Source organism: Lissotriton vulgaris, chromosome 4_1 (assembly GCF_964263255.1).
Source record: "Lissotriton vulgaris chromosome 4_1, aLisVul1.2, whole genome shotgun sequence".
In the NCBI taxonomy this organism is placed as follows: domain Eukaryota; kingdom Metazoa; phylum Chordata; class Amphibia; order Caudata; family Salamandridae; genus Lissotriton; species Lissotriton vulgaris.
In genome coordinates, this window is record NC_141691.1 from 512,374,296 (window position 1) to 512,390,755 (window position 16,460).

Below are 16,460 nucleotides of genomic sequence, written 5' to 3' on the forward strand. Positions count from 1 at the left end.
TTTCTAAAGAGAAGTAGAGTGCTTCACATTGTAGATTAGAGGCATACATTATTTTAGCTCCGAGTTTTCCTATGTTGATAATGGCCAACCCTTTTCCCTGTTTAAGGGGTCTAACTAACCTAAAAAACAGAAAACCCATTAGTGTGGCCATCACAAAATCAGGGTCGAACACAGAGTCTGCCCACATTTTAGTGAGAAATAATATGGCCAATTGGTGATTAAGTATGAGGTCTGCCACTTCGTATTTATGTTTTGCTAAGGACCTAACATTATTTAGCCCACAGCGAAACTCCACCATCATTGTAGCTGCTGACTTACTCAAGGACTACAAGACATCCCCATGTGCTCTTTTGGCAGCTGGAAGTGGCATTTGCACCTATGGAATTGTTCCAGACATACACTACCTAGATTAAAACAGCAACAATTAGGGCTAAGGACCTTATAGTTAAGGTCCAAGAGTTAATTACCTGAATACTTTATGAAACCGCTCCTTTCTGGACCAAGGTTCTTGGTACGAGGCGGGTTCCAGCGTAAACAGGCGAAGGCAAGCTTGCTTCTGGCACGCCTTTGGCCTGCCAGTGGTGTGCTTGCTTTGCGGACGCATAATCTCAGCCTTAAATGTTAATCTATTAAAGGGTGCATGTCTAAATAAGTGCTATGAGTGGGGGGGGCAAAGAATTGGTGCACAACTGGGGTCCAGCAACCCCGTGGACCCTCACAGGTTCGCCTGTGAAGGGACCACTAGTGGCAAATCAAAAACAAACAAACTTAAAAGTTGAAAAGGAATGCAAAAAATCATTAAAAAAGGGACTGGCTCCCTTCTAAGATTGCGCTCAGACCTGCAGGAGCCAGGCACCTGAACAACACAGTTCACTTCATGGAGGTTGAGGTGAACTTGTATTATTCAAACAAAACCTTACATTCTGCTGTTCCCATTCACTAGCAGCTAGATAAGTCCACTCGGGTGATGCATATCTCTGACTAGGAACTTTTGCTCTCATTGACCTTCTCACAGCTGTCTGCTCATCATCAGTATCACTTTTATCCAACTGTTCAGAACTTTCAGACATTGTTTGTGGTACTTGTTCCGCGGGCAGGAAGCATCTCAGGATATCACTTCTTCTAGGATTATGGTTTCAGGGTACCACTCACTTTTTTGCTGCACTCCATCCTTCATTGCAGTCTGCACCTCTCGTGGTCCACTCTCTTTGCTGAAACCCTTTGGATTGAGCAGCTAACTCTCTTTGACTCCCCTCAGACCAAGCTATTTCTGTTGTCCCAGTAGCTTGCTGATCTCCAAAAGGTTGGCTGAGTTGATCCCTCTGTCTAACTGTTACCACTGGCACATGAGGGGTAGGCACTGTCATATAATTCAGGGGTCATGGGCCTTTGTGAGTGTATGTGGTGTGCACCCAGTTCAATAGACCACAATACTTCACAGCAGTGTTGGTGACCAGGATCACCTGTTTGGCCCCTCCCAGTGAGATTTCAAGCATGTTTTTTTCACATGCTTCTTCACTGTTTCTCAGTCACCTGGCCTGAGCGCATGGCTCTGCTCCTGTTGGACCTCTTGTGCTGCTTCTCAAACCGGACAAGAAACATAACATATCACATCAGCAAGACCTTTGATGAAATCCAGGAAAGGCAATTGGCAATGTTTGCTAGAGCATTTTCAGAAACAGATGGCAACCGCATCCATGTCCCATGATCATAATCCTGTTCTCCTGTCTGGAGTGCTCAACATACTCAGAAATACAAGAGGCAATGCATCTGGCCACTCCAAAGGTGTTGAAGCACTAACTTTAGCAAACTTGAATTTCAGTGTGCCAATAATACAAACTGTGATGCTTCCTGACGATAACTGCAGTGAAGCTGCTGCTCAACCTGTAATGCTGCACATAAGATTTTATGGAGCTCAGTGGTAAAATGATTCCCTCTATCTGACTCAAGAGTAGGCAGGAATCCAAAATGTGGAATCAATTCATGTAAAAGCAATTTTGCTACAGTCAAACTGTCACATCTGTGAGTAAGATAAGCCTTGCCCCTTTTGTCAAGAATGTTCTTACCCAAAAGTTACACTGGAGCAGAATGATGACATTCCCAATGACCTTCCTGAACCCCACTGTCCTCCAGATTAACAGGATGATAGAAGTGCTCCAAGGGGGGAAACAGAATGGGGATAAAGAAGAGTCTGCCTAATCTTCTTTGATTTTCTTCTCTCTCTGGAGTCATGCCCTTTTTTCTGGCATGTGGACCCATGTAATCCTTTGTACTCATTACTCATGCAAGTCATTAGAAGATAGCTGCAAAATAGCATACAAACATCCGTTTCTCTTAATTTTTGAACTAACATATATGTGTATATATATGCTATCATAGGAGCCCCCAGCTGTGCGACCTGGATAAGGAGCGAGGATGACTGAGAAGGGGATGCAGGTCTCAGAGCGGGGTGGTTTTCGCGACTGCCAGCATGGATCTGTACCTCACTGACAAGAAATGCCTTGCCTGCAACACTAGGGCACTAGGGCACCACAGACGCTACAACGCCGATGCAGTGAGTTGGTGATGGCGTTATCTATTTTGCAGATGAATCCCTCTCAATCATGAGGTAATGCCGTTAAGACATTTCATGCTTGCCGTTTTTGGTCCTTTAGACATTACCTGTCCTTCCGCGGGTGTGAACTGTCTCTTTGACTCTGATTTTGCAACAACATCAGGAGATTTATATTGCCTACGTTAAACAGACTACCGTGCATTGTGGGATCCGCAGTTTCAAAGGGTTTACTAGTGTGTGCTCGAATTAACTTTGAGGCGACATTTCTTCAATGATGCAAAGATATTACCTCATGCGCGAAGATCTTTTCCAGTTCCTGGGGCTCCACGCAGTAGCATCTGCTGACAATGATATGGCAGAAATCTAGCGTGTGCCCGAATGAATCTTGGCGTGACATTTCTTTAACGATGCAAAGATGTTATCTAATGCGCTAGAAACATTTGCCGATCCCGGGGTTTCAGGCAGCATTAGCTATTGAAAATTATATGGCAGACATCATTTATCCTTCCTGGACAAGGTCAGATGCCGTGGCAGGATAGATAAGAGCTATCGGGACAATGGAATATTACGAGTATATACGGCAGCAGTTTTAAATCTATTTTTTAATAATTTTATAACATATTGGCAACACTGGATGTTAGTTTGGCTAAACAGTTTAAGTGCCCCCCATGTATCCCACTGAGCAGAGTTTTAATTACTATACATGCTTCATCAAACATTTTGTCTGATTTACCAGATAACTTTGCAATTTTGGTTAATGCATTGTGTACTTTATATTAGTATTTTGCGTCTTACCTACAGTTATGTCTATGAAGAGCCTAAGGCAGCGTGAGCATGTTGTATTTAAACTGTAATGGGAATACACACGCTATAGTATGTCTTCCATGTTTACCAGTTGGGCTAGTGGGATGGGCTATTTAACTTATGAGCTGTGTAGTGCCAAACTAGATTGGCAAAGACCTCCTGAAGGCTGAAACGCGTCTCTCCTTGTGCTCGTGATTGAGGGCGTCCTGCACTAAAAAATAAATGCTGAATCCAAAGCCACTTCGTGTCCGTGCCTGCTTTCCATGGAGTCCCTGTGGTAGTTTCACCAAACCACTTCACCCGCAAAGGAAAGCGGCGAATGCATTTCCAGATGCCAGAAGCGCAGTACGGATGGCCCTGTGACATTTGAGACCCGGACAGAAGCTGGCAGCACACTGCTTGGGGTGTACGTTTTGCGCTTGAGGAATCAAGGAATCTGGAGTCTGCCGTGAGCAGAGTGAGTCATATGCGGCAGGAGGTATCTAATCTTTGGGAGGGTGCTGTGAGCCTCATGGCTGCCCCCGCATAAATGCAACACGCTGTTTACAGGCCGTCACAGCCCGAGGGGACCCAAGGAGGAACTTTGGACCATAGCAGCGCAAACGAGGGTCCAACCAGCAGTGCTCATAGTCGCTGGATTTGGCAGCATTCTTCTCTGCTCCCCATGCCACCACCCTGTGTGCACATGGCAGGTGCATTCTGGGGGTTGGAGTCAGCTACAAGGTGGGAGCACTCAAACAGGTGAATGGACTACTACCTGGGGGAGGAGTACCAGTGACATCACCGCAGCAGCTGGAAATCATTTGGACTCTGGTGGGTGCAGGGCGCTGACGAAGGCGGAAGGAGCCGAAATGCATTCGCCGCTGTGAAGGGGAAGGTCTTGACCCCTTCGGTCAGTGGTCACCACTTTTAGGTGTGGCTAAAATTCGCACATCACCAACACAGCATTTCACTGAGTAAGAGAAGGAATACACATGTAAGATACCAGACGTTCCAGTTGGAGTGGCACTTTATTTTTCAATTAATAAACAAAGAGCTAAATGCATATCAATTCAAGCAACAATGTAGTTTTCTAAATATGACCCAGACTTCGCTCTGTCTGGTAAAAATGCAGGATGACTAATGCTCAAAATATCTCAAAGTAATACTGGAATGAAATGTATTAAAAAACATAAACACAGATGATCAAAGATTCTACCCTACTGAGCACAAGAATATAGAACCCAACTGTCTATGGGCCAACCTTCTACCACAGGTCCATTGTTATAGATTGCACATTACTATCAGAGCCCTGAATTGTGAGGGCAGGGCAAGGAGGGCGCAATTAGAGTTAGCTAAGATACAACATTTTGCTACTAATTCAGTGTCTGGAAACAGCTGAGAGTGAGGCCAGTTACCTATGTTAAAAAGAGCCTATCTTACAGGAATATATCTATGAAGAGAGATAGTTGAAGGGTCAGAGATCTAGAGAGAGAGATGGGCTATCTGCCCTGGGAGATCCACAACCTGAGTGAGGCGTCGACGTCCCAAGTCAGATAGTCTTCGGCTAGCCAAGAGATCCTTCCACGCTCATGCAGCAGGGCACCCGCAGGAAAGGTCTGACTTCAAATTTGACGGTTGGGTCTTGTTATACCTCAAATTGAGGAACTAAGGTTCTCCGGTGACACTGGCCTACGCCTTATTCTGTGCAGGCGGTTTGACCACAAGTGTTCCAGGACACCGGAAGGACACCTGTACTGAACATTTTGTTTTGGACGCTTCTGAACAGTGAACATCTTGTTTTCTTTCCTAAAAAGGACATGTTGTCATGTACATTTCTAAACTGTGACAGTTGGTCATGTGCATTTCTAAAACAGAGACAGTTGGTTACGTACATTTCTTCATATCTGCACGTGCTGGACCTACTGATAGGAGCAGAGTATTGCCAAAGGTTGCTGTTTGAACTTGAGCAAGCTATGTTTCAAAAAATAATACTTTTAGCAATGTTTTCAGGAAGCTTATACCACGTGTACCAGGGTAAGTGTGTGTGTGTGTGGGTGTTGGTCTGGTGAGCTGACAGTGAAGCTAAACACTCTTTTGAAGGCCTATTTTCATCTTGTTTATTTTGGTGCACAAAAACGTGTGTTTGTAAGCCTGCATGCATAGTGGGCCCTGGGGCCTTTATTTACTACTGAGGAAAGCTAGTTATCTTGGCATGTTTTCAGATTTTTATCACGCAAGGCCCACATCAGACCTTCATGTTACCAAGGCTGTCAGAACTCTCCTTTCTGGTGATGTTAGATGGTAGAACGGGACCCTCCATCATCTGCCCCCTCTTGTTCATTTATGAACACACTCTTAAGTGAGTATTTTGTTGAATTTTCTGCTAATGGTGGAATCCATGGCATGTCATTGACATAGCACTTAAAACTAGTTGGACGTGCAACATTTTCGTCTGACCTTAGTAGTTGGACATACTGTTGACCTGATTTGTTGAGCAGGCGCTCATACTGAGTAGCTGTAGTGTCGTTGCTCAGTGTGTCTCTACCTGGGGGAAGAGGTGGGGCTGATGGTACTCCAGAGTGTGTGTCAGGTGGTGCTGGATGTGTACTACATTGTCCTAGCTCGATCATTTGTACCTGTTCTCCATTCCCGTCCCCAGGAGCCCGATCTATGTCTTCATATTTTGGTGTCTGGTAAATCCCTGTCCTAGCATAATTCATCCCTACCGCTTTTGTGCTCAATCTCTTGATACAGTGACTCCCCAGCTGAAAGGCGCAACACAGAAAGACCATAATCCCGACTATAGGTATCATCATCTTTAGAATAGCAGTTAGCCAGGAGGGCATCCAGTCAAAGTCGAACCAATCCGTTGGGATAATGTCTGCAGGGGCACCTCCTTCCTCGATCATTTCTTTTCCCAAGTTAGTCAACTCCTCAATGGCCCTTGATATGGATCCGTTGTCCTCGTCGTTTCCAGGTATGAAAGTGCAGCAGGATTTTCCTATTTGGTGACACAGACCTCCATCTTTGGCCGTTAGCATGTCAAGGAAGTAACGATGTTCCAGAACCATTAGTCGTAATGGGCGCAGTTCTTCCCTTATTGCATTTAGGCCATCTCTGGTGCTGTTTATTGCTTTCATGACCTCATAGCGGGTTACTTCCAGCCAACGGGCAGTAGCTTGAGTTTGAAACATTGGGAATGCCCCTCCGAAGAAAAGCTGGGCCTCGCTGAAGAGGCGGAACTCTTCTGGGACCTTACCACGGGCTTCTCCTGCAAAGTACTCTGCTGCTCGCCGGTGTCGATGGAGGAATGTCAGGTCACCTGTCATTGGATGTGACAGGATGTGGGAAGCATTTGATGCTGGTACGACCAGATGAATTTCATGCAAAGTTACCAAGGTACACAGTCCGAGCCACTGAGGAGGTAGTTGGGGATAGAGGTGCTCTCCGCAAGCCCAGTAATAATCCATTAGAGTAGTGGTGCCGAACTGCATATCGAAGCTGAAAGTCGTGGAATTACAATCTGTGTTGCGCCCAACAGCCACCGAGCCATTTCCTATGAAACAAAGAGAAGGGTTTTTCAGTTTGAATCCTTTTTTATGTTCTGGCATTCCTTCCCCACTCCACGTGTACCTCCCGCTCTCCTCAGCCCATATTTGACCACACTTTTCCCCTTCGGTCCAGTTCGCCCAAGGGGGTCCCAAGGCTGCCGCCTTACACCAAAACCCTCCGGGGCTCTGCCACTTGTTGTTAAGGTAGACCTGCGCTAGGAGGCGTAGCATTGTCCTATCCTTGCATGGGCAGTGGCGTTGGCCCGGTGGGTGTGGGTGTTTATATGATAGATCACATCCTGTCCGGGGTGTGTTGTTTGTTATGTACCCACGTTTCCTAATGCCCTGTTCCTGCCAATCCATGTCATGTACCCCTGTCCTTCGCATTTCTTTGAATTCCTCCCCGAGTTCAGCTAGGTCGGTGACAACCTTGTGCACAGTGTAAATGTAATCCCATGTAGTGGTGTTTACAAAGACTGTTTCCTTTCGGGCTGAAAGGACCCGAATCTGCCCTTTTATCCGGCAGAGGTACAAGTGAAGAAGGCATGTGGCTATGTGCGGTGGAACTTCCTTGGGAAAAATCAGTCTGTCAGCCCCTACTGCATGGGGAATGTAGGAACATACGTAGCAAGATTCATTTGTTACTATTTTCCCAACTGCTGTCATGTCCCTGTACCAGGAGTTGTCTACCATAGAGGAGTGGACTGAATGGTCCCTTACTATTTGGGGTAGGCTGAGCATGGGCCCTAGGCCTTCTTGTATTTGCACGAGATGTTGGAATGTTTTTAGCGACATTCCTTTGGGCTTGTGTCTTGTGTCTATATGGGTGCCGGGGACAAACGGGGAGGGGATACGGGGTTTCGACTTTGTCATGTATGGAGGTATGGCGAAGGCAAATCTACGTGGTCTATGGTGGCGGGAGGGTGTCGACGGAACGCTCGTTCTGTGGCGTTGGTAGCTGTATTCCAGGGACTAGTCCTTCCCTCTGGGCTACCGGGTGAGAGTTCAAGGTGCATACTAATGGACGTGCTGCTAGCAATGCTATTCTCCGGGAGCTCAGGACCTAGTGTGCTGTGTGGTGCTTTCTGCTGTTTGAGTGTGACCGCTGGTACAGTGGATGGGACAATAGGCAGTGAGGCATCTTGGCTGCTTCTATCACTATAACTTTTTACAGCAAGAAAAAAGATATACCAGTTGAATGTTGCTAGTGCCACTCCAACAATAATACAAAACATAAGAACAGTGAGTATACATAACTTTGCTTCATAGGCGCTATATTCGTGGACGTCTTCTTCTTCTTCTTCAATGATGGATGGAACGGTGGATGGGAAGTCGTCGTTTTCATTTCGGGAGACCATGGGCATATCGCTTCCCTCTTTTAGTCCATTGGCTGTTGCTGCGCAGGTGCAGGATCGAAGCGGACGTCTCTCCTGTGGATCCATGCTTTCCTTTCGGCTATCCGGATGGCAGTTGGAGAAGAGTCAATCACCTCAAAGGGTCCGTCGAACTTAGGATCTTTCCAACGCCTGACGTGCCTCCGGATGAAGACGAGAGTTCCAGGACGGATAGGTGGGAGCTCAGGATTGATGGGGCCCTTCTCCTTCCTTTTGGATACCTGGACAGAGAGGAACTGCGCAGCGCGGGTTAGTGTGCACAGGAAGTCATAAAGCTCAGCCTTAACAATCTCAGAGGATGACTCGCTATCAGTCTTGGGCCTGCTGGGAGGGACTGCTACATTTATGGATCGTCCGGTGACAAGTTGGTGGGGGGTGAGGTGGTGATCCGAGCTCGGGGAATTTCTTAATGAGAAGAGGGCCAGTGGGAGACAGTAGAGCCACTTTTTTCCAATGGTGGCGCTAATTTTGCTTATTTTGGTTTTGAGTAATCCATTGAGGCGCTCACAAATGCCATTACTTTGGGGGTGGTAAGCGGATGTCAGCTTGTGTCTGATACCTAGCATTGTGGTGAGAGAGGAGAAGATGGCGTTTGAAAAATGGCTTCCGTTGTCAGTCCTGATGGCGGAAGGAATTCCAAAGCGGGAGATGACGTCACGGAGCAGGAATGTGGCTGCTGCTTTGGCATCGCAGTGGACGCATGGTCCAGCTTCGATCCACCGTGAGAAGGGGCATACTACCACAATGAGATATCGGTAATTCTGGCACCGATCAATCATGTCGACATAGTCAAGGTGGAGTTCTTTGAATGGGCCAGAAGGTTTAGGAATAGTGGAGGCAACAGTTTTGAGAGTTGGGTTTGGGGAATACTGTTGGCAAATGATGCATTTGTTAACAAATAGCTGTATTAGTTCATAAGCATTGGGAATGAACCAGTCTGCTTGTAATGTGGTAGACATGTTATCTCGGGAGACATGTGCGGGAAGGTGAAGTTGGTCTAACGCTACCTGCAGTAAGGCTTGTGGCATGACGGGTTTTCCGGACATGGTCTGTCTGTAAATAAAATCAGCAGGGTCCTGCTGTACTCCCCTCTTTTTCCATAACTCTTTCTCTTGTGGTGGTGCACTTTCTTGTATCTCCCTGAGATGCAATTGGGCAATGAAATCGTATTGTTGTGTGTCATCGAGTGGGCAGGAAGCATTTGGATCAATAGGGATGGTGCTTGTGTCGTTGTTGTTATCTGTGTGTGGTGTTAAGGGTACCCTGTCTTTATTTGTCTTTGTCAGTTCTGTTGGTGTTACAGCTTGGGCAAGTAAAATTGGGGTGTTGTGTGAGTCATGCTCAGTGAAAGGTAAGGGGGGTCTGGCTGCAGTTTTGGCTGCCCAGTCTGCCAGAGCGTTGCCTCTGGACACAAAGTCTTGTCCATTCGTGTGAGCAGCACATTTGACAACGGCTACCTCTGTTGGAAGTGTCAGGGCTTCTATTAGTTCTTCCAACAATTGTTTGTGACATACCGGTGTTCCATCTGATTTGAGGAATCCGCGCCTTTTCCAGCGCAAGATGCTCGAGTGTGTCGTTGTTGTGACATATGCAGAGTCTGAGTATACAGTGATGCGGTCACCAGCCCCGTTGTTTAAAGCGGCAATTAGTGCCACTAGTTCAGCGGCTTGGGCGGAGTAGTGCGATGGCAATGTGATTTGTTGTACAATGTCTAGGGAGTCAGAGGACTCATGCTGCTGAGCCCTAACCACTGCGGCTCCTGTGTATCTGATCCCTGTTTCTTGGTCTATTGTGGAGGACCCATCTACAAAATATACAGTGCTGTTTGGCAGGGGGTCCTCTTTTGCTGCTCCTGACTCATCGGGACAATATGTGGCACAGTCATGGGTGTCATCATCAGGTGCGGCAATGGGATGGGCAAAGAATGTAGCTGGGTTGACTGTGTGACATTTAACAACCTTCAGGGTGGGTAACGACAGTATGACTTCATAACCTGACACTCTTTGTGTTGTCAATGTTGTTTTAGCTTTCTGAATTATGGCAAAGACAGCGTGCTCAGTGTACAGTGTCAAAGGGGATCCCATGACAATGGGTGTGCTTTTATCCACTGCGAAGGCTGCCGCAGCAAGAGCTTGCTCGCAGGGGTAATGACCTTTCATGACTGAATCTAGCATTCCGCTGAAGTAAGCAAGGGGCTTGTGGCCCATTGGGTATTTCTGAGTGAGGACGGCAGTCATGACCTGGCCATTGCAGTGGGTAAAGAGGTAGAATTCTTTTGTGTAGTCAGGTGTGCCTAACACTGGTGCGTTTGTTATTTCATCTTTGAGCTGTTTAAAGGATGCTGTCATTTCAGGTGTCCAGTCTATTTTGTTGCGTCTGTCTTTGGCTGCTTTAACTGCTTTCAACAAAGGGGCAGTTATTGTGGAAAAATCAAAGACCCACTGGCGGACATAGTTCACTAATCCTAGGAACTTTTGCATGTCTTTGACAGTTTGGGGCTCTGATGTCCCTTTGATGGCTTCAACTCTGTCAGGCGTGACCCGTCTCCCTGATGCTGATATTAACTGACCGAGGTATTGTACTTCTGTTTGGCAGTACTGAAGTTTGTTTTTGTCCACCTTGTAGCCTCTGTGAGCTAGTGTGGTGAGCAGAGAGACTGTATCAGTTCTGCACTGGGATTCTGTAGTGCTGCAGAGCAAAATATCATCGACATACTGCAGTAAGGTACTGTGACATTGGAAGTTCGATAAGTCCTCTTTGACGACTCTGTTGAATACGCTCGGGGACTCACAGTACCCCTGAGGCAAACGCCGATAAGTCATTTGCACCCCGCCGAATACGAAAGCCAATAGGTACTGACTGTCTGGGTGAAGGGGGACGCTGAAAAACGCATTTTTCAGGTCGATCACTGAAAAGTATTGTGCATTCGGGGGAACATTGGTGAGGATGACGGAAGGGTCTGGGACAATGGGAAATTCTGGTACCACTATGTTGTTAATTGAGCGCAAATCATGAACTAGACGCCACTGATTGGTCTTGCCCTTGCGCACAGGAAAAAGACAGGTGTTAACTGGAGATATACATGGGTATATGACTCCTTGATCTAGCAGGGCTTGTATTGTTGGGGCAATGCCCTCCTCTGCTTCCTTGGAAAGTGGGTACTGTTTTATTCTGGGTAGGATCGCGCCTTGTTTCAGTGTTATCTTAAAGGGAGTAGCAGAACGGATGAGGCCCACATCATTAGGACCGGTGGTCCACAGGTGTGGCGGGACTTGGGCTAAGTCAGCCTCACGCACTGAGTCATATTTCTGCGGGGCAGTGGGTGTTCTTTTTTCCACTGTCGCTGACAGAGGTACCTCATCCATATAGACGATCTCTGTTATTGGGTAATTATTGGGATCACCAAAGAGCTGTTCATCTGGAATGTCCCTCACTTGGTGTCCGGGCTCAATGAAAATCACACAGGCCCATGAGCGCATATTGTCGTCTCCTGCTATGAATGCCCCGTATGTAGGTGTAATGTGAAGAGCATGTATGCCTAAGATCATGCTTTTGTCCCATATCTGAAAGTGTTGGGACTCCGGGCGAAAGAGAAATTCCTTCGGGAGCTGGACAGTGCGCTGGTGCAGTTCAGGTGTGTTGGCTACAATGATGTGTACCGCAGTGGAGAACGCTTGTTCATCCACAGGGCGAGCCCTCATTTGATCTGTCAGGGAAGATTGAGCAGTGAGTGCCATCATTCTTGCTAAGGGTGTGCCTGGTATTGAGCAAACCATTGTTCCGTTCTCATGGAAGTGAATAGTCATGTTCAGTTTAGCCATTAGGTCTCTCCCTAATAGGTTGACTGGAGAGTGTGGTGAATAAAGCAGTTGTTGCTCCAGCACCCGGTCTCCTATTTGCAGAGGTACTGGCTTTGTAAAGGGGACCCTTGCTATTGCCCCAGAGAATCCCTGTGTGTCCGCTACTTGATCAGAAATAGGCAGGTGTCCGCCTGTAATGCAGGAGTATGTGGCGCCTGTGTCAATGAGGAAGCTATATGTTTTATTGTTTATCGTGACCAGGACGGTGGGGTCATCTTCACCGCTCATGATGCATGATAAAACTGGGCACACAAGAGTTGTCTGTGGGCTGTCCTAGCGTGAGTATTGCTGGATGGTGCCTTGTGCAAATGGGTTATTGGACGTGACTACCACACCACCTGGTGGTGGGGCAGCTTGGGCTTGGGGCATCACTTGGTATGAGGGTGACTGTTGCTGCAGTTGCACGGGAACTTGCATCATTGTGGATTGCTGTTGAGCTTGGGTCATTACAGGTGTCTGGAGCTGTGCTAGCTGCATATTCTGCTGTGGTGCTTGTGGGGCATAAGCATACACCATCTGGGGTGCCTGAGCATACATTTGTTGTTGTGGTTGGAACTGCAGGGGTGCTTGCTGGGCGGGACCCATAACTTGTTGGCCTTGGTCTCGAATCCTAGAGCGACACTCTTTTTGCAGGTGTCCCACCTTGTGACAATAGAAGCATGTACGTTGGCCTGACTGTAGTTGGCCCCTTTGCTGTCCATTGCCCCTTCCCTGCATCCCGGTATTTCTATTGTTGTTGTAATACTGATGTTGGTCATTACTGTAGGCCGGTTGTGGTGCCAGATACTGCATTGGGGGCTGTTGTTGGATGTACTGCACTGTGGGCTGCTGCTGGGCTTGCACATACTGTACTGTCTGTTGTGGCGGAGTCTGCACATACTGTATGGCTGGCTGTGGTGAAGTCTGTACATACTGTATGGCTGGTTGTGTTTGCGGCGGCTGCGCTTGCGCATATTGCACGGCAGGCTGCTGCACTTGCTGCGGAGTGGGCTGGGGATTGTTGGCGAGGACATTTCAAGCGTCCTGTGGAAAGGTGGTGACAGCTGTCATTTGGCTGACTGGTGCCGCCAGCATGAGAGTGTCCACTGTATCCTTTTTCCTATTAAGCTTTTGCTGTACTAGCTTTGCAGCTGCATTTTCAATGGCTAGTTGTCTACTTTTTTCCTGCTCTATTTTCTTTTTGCAGAAATGTATGATGTGGTCCTGTATCTCAGGCCATGGTTTTGCTTCCATGGCTACCACCCCATCTAATTTCTCCTGCACGTCGTCTGGTAATCCCCTCTTAACCATGTGGTAAAAGAGCCTGCTGTTTCCTCCAGTTGTATTCCAGGAGTCGCCTAGCTCCTGATGCCATTTTTCTTTCATTCTGGAAATGAAATTAATAGGGTCCTCATTTGTTTGCATGGTCAGAGACATGAGAGACCCAATGTCGGGAACATCAGGGTATTTTAATTTCAACTTAGTCCAGACTGCCGCCCTTATTTTATCAAATGGTTCCCCATCATATTTTGTCTCGTTCATTGTTATTAATCCTCTACTGATACTTGTGAAAATTTCTTCTGCTTCCCCTCCCATGATGGATATAAGCAAACTTTTCATGTCTCCAATCCCTGGTTTGGTGCCTGTGGTATTCTTCTCTAGGGCCACTATCCATTTGCTGGCACCCTCTGTGAGGGGTGGAAGGTTCCTTTTAATGGCTTCCTTCTCTGCATAGGACCAGCAATTGTATATCGCGGGGGCCCCTGGTGTTTTGTATATTAGCGGCATCTGGCGACTAATCCCTACACCTGGATACTTTGGTCTTGTGGTGTCATATCTTATTGCATATTTCTGCCAAATTTCAAGACTGGCTCGCATATAGTCGTAGTCCCAGTCTTCATCCCCTACACCCTCCAGGATACATTCTACAGCTGTGGCCATGTGCTGTGGTTCGAAAGACCCTTCCCTTGGCCAGGGGATCATCTGTGGGGCTAGGGACTCTGTCCATCCAGCCAGATTGTCTGTGAAGGGGATGACAGCGAAGTCTGAATTCTCGCCTATCTCCACTATTTGGTTGGGGGTAAGGTCCTTGTCCCGCAGGGCACAAGGCCTGCTGAGGAACATGCCATTGCCTGTTCTAGCTCGAGTGTTTCGCATGGAGGCAGTGCCGGTGACTTGGTATTTGATGGGAGCGTCATTGCCAGGGGCATCATATGCGATGTCCTCTGGGCGTCCGTGTGTCCCTAACACAGTTAGTCTTTCTACCTCTGTTGTCCTTTTCTTCTTTTTCCTCACTGGGTCCCTTGTGTTTGATAATTCCTGATTATCAAGGAATGGGTTTATGGGATGTTCTGTCTGATTGTCAAAGAATGGGTTTGTTGGTTGTTCTGTCAAGCTTGGGGCGCGTGATGGGCTGAGGGAGTTTCTCATGGCCGTGGCGGATAGTTGAGCAAACGGATCCGCTACGGGCGTGAGATGTCGAGATGGTGGGTCAGGGAGTGTGAAATGGATCAGTGCCGACCCAGTGGGAGTGCGTGTGTGGTCAGGTGCAGTAGTCTGGTGGCTCTGGGAGGGGGACTCATGGTACTGTACTTCGGGTAGTCTTTCATAATTTCCCATGTCCCGAGAGGGATCCGCTTTTTGCATAGACGTGGACGGGAAAGGTAGTGTCTGTAGTTGACCGTGGCCTGGGTCCCTAGTCCCTTCAGCACCTCCAAAGGGATCTGCCTGTGATGGTTGCTGGGTGGGTGACGTGTTGGGGTGAGTGATTCTGAGAGTCTCAGATAGCCTGTCGCTGATGTGTTCTAGCTTACATGACGCGCGTCGCATTAGCCGCATTAGGTCGTCATGGTCAGGGTCGTGTGGTGCTTCACTGCTGATCATGTCTGCTCGGGTATCCCCGTTGGGACTACACCCTAGGCTTTTATTGTGTTCTGTGGCCAGTCTCCAGTTGTCATAATGGACCAACTCAGGTGCCGGCGGGCCCTGTGTCTCCCTTCCCTTATTCTGCTGGTGAACAGAGGCGAATGTTGTCAACTGTTCGGCTGCCTTTGTGCCGCAAAATGGCATATTATTTAGCGGAGTGGCATTTTGCTCCTGGGGGAGTGGAGCATTGGCCTCGCGGAGGCTATTGGGATCATGGTAGTGCGGGAGTGCATGGCGAGAGGAGTGGTGTGATGACGCGTGTGAATTATTTGATGAGGCGATGGACCTACAGTCCGCATTTTCCTCCTCCTCTTCACCAGGTAGGGCTGGAATGGAGGTGGGGTTCAGTTGCAGTGAAAACTGCGCACTTATTTGTCCTGGCAACCCTGGCACTGTGGCGTGCAGTGTTGGGCTGCCACCGGCGGCAGGTGTTACGTGGAGGGGACTGACTGGGGCTTGCATTGTGACGGGTGTGGTGGTTAGACCTGTGACGGGGAGCAGTGGGCCACTGCTGATGCCGGGTGGCGGCGATGAGGCAGTACTACCGTCACCACCTGGTGGAGGGTGTTCGGGTGTGGAAAAGAGGTCACTCGGGAGTTGATCGTATCCGACAGTGGGTAAGGAGTTAGTTGTGCTCTGTAAATCTAGTTCTTTGTTCTTCGTTGATCCTAGGGCAGGGTACATGCCATTGGCCTGATATGGTGGGGGCGCAAAAGGTGCAGTGGGCAGGGTGGCAGGGTGCTCTTGCGTGTTTTCTTTAAAAATACGCCAGAGAGCTAAGGTTTCTTTCCTTTTTTGTAATCTGGCTCCAGAATATTTGGTGTTTAGGAACGTGGTGGCGTGCTCGAGAGTATTTACGTCAAAAGAACCTTCAGAGGGCCACGGATAATCCATATTCTTGGTTAATTTGTGAAGCTCCCTACAGTGTTTGAGTATGCGTTTTTCTTGGGCACTGAAAGTTTTCAGGACATGTTGGAGTGGTGTTGCCATGACAAGATATTTGTGGGCCGGCAAGGCAGGGGCTTTAACGCAGGGTATTGGCCACTCTTCTCTAGAGATCAGGCACAAGTTCTTCTGCTACTCCTGCTAGGGCGTGGTCATAAACCTCCTTTTGCAACTGCCTATTTTGTGTGGGGGTGCACCCAGGGAACTGGAGCTGGCCGCCAAAGCAGGCGTCTGCTATCTGAGACTGGAGTGGGTGTCTGGGGAAGAATCCTGACAGGATTGCTGGTCCTCCCAAATTTGCAAGATGCACAATAAAATATATATGATAGCCGTACGGTGTTTTATACACGGTGGGATCCTGTATCCTATTCATGAGGTTACTTAGTGCCTATATGGTTGCTGCAAACCTGTGTGGGATACCGTCTGATGTATATATGAGAAACTGAGCAACCCTGCCTGGTTGTGT

General features: G+C 47.9%; 1 protein-coding gene across 1 annotated transcript; it reads right to left on the reverse strand.

Moving 5' to 3' along the window:
* Nucleotides 1–5,600: 5,600 nt before the first annotated feature.
* Nucleotides 5,601–6,835, reverse strand: LOC147718911 (syncytin-2-like). The gene has a single exon (XM_086966802.1). The coding sequence runs from the start codon at nucleotides 6,832–6,834 to the stop codon at nucleotides 5,635–5,637; it is 1,200 nt and encodes a 399-aa protein (XP_086822928.1). The 5' UTR covers nucleotide 6,835; the 3' UTR covers nucleotides 5,601–5,634.
* Between the last annotated feature and the right edge of the window lie 9,625 nt (nucleotides 6,836–16,460).

What these genes read in the sequence shown, in the direction of transcription:
- LOC147718911 (XM_086966802.1), bottom strand. Translation starts at nt 6,834, where the DNA reads ATGCAGTTCGGCACCACTACTCTAATGGATTATTACTGGGCTTGCGGA.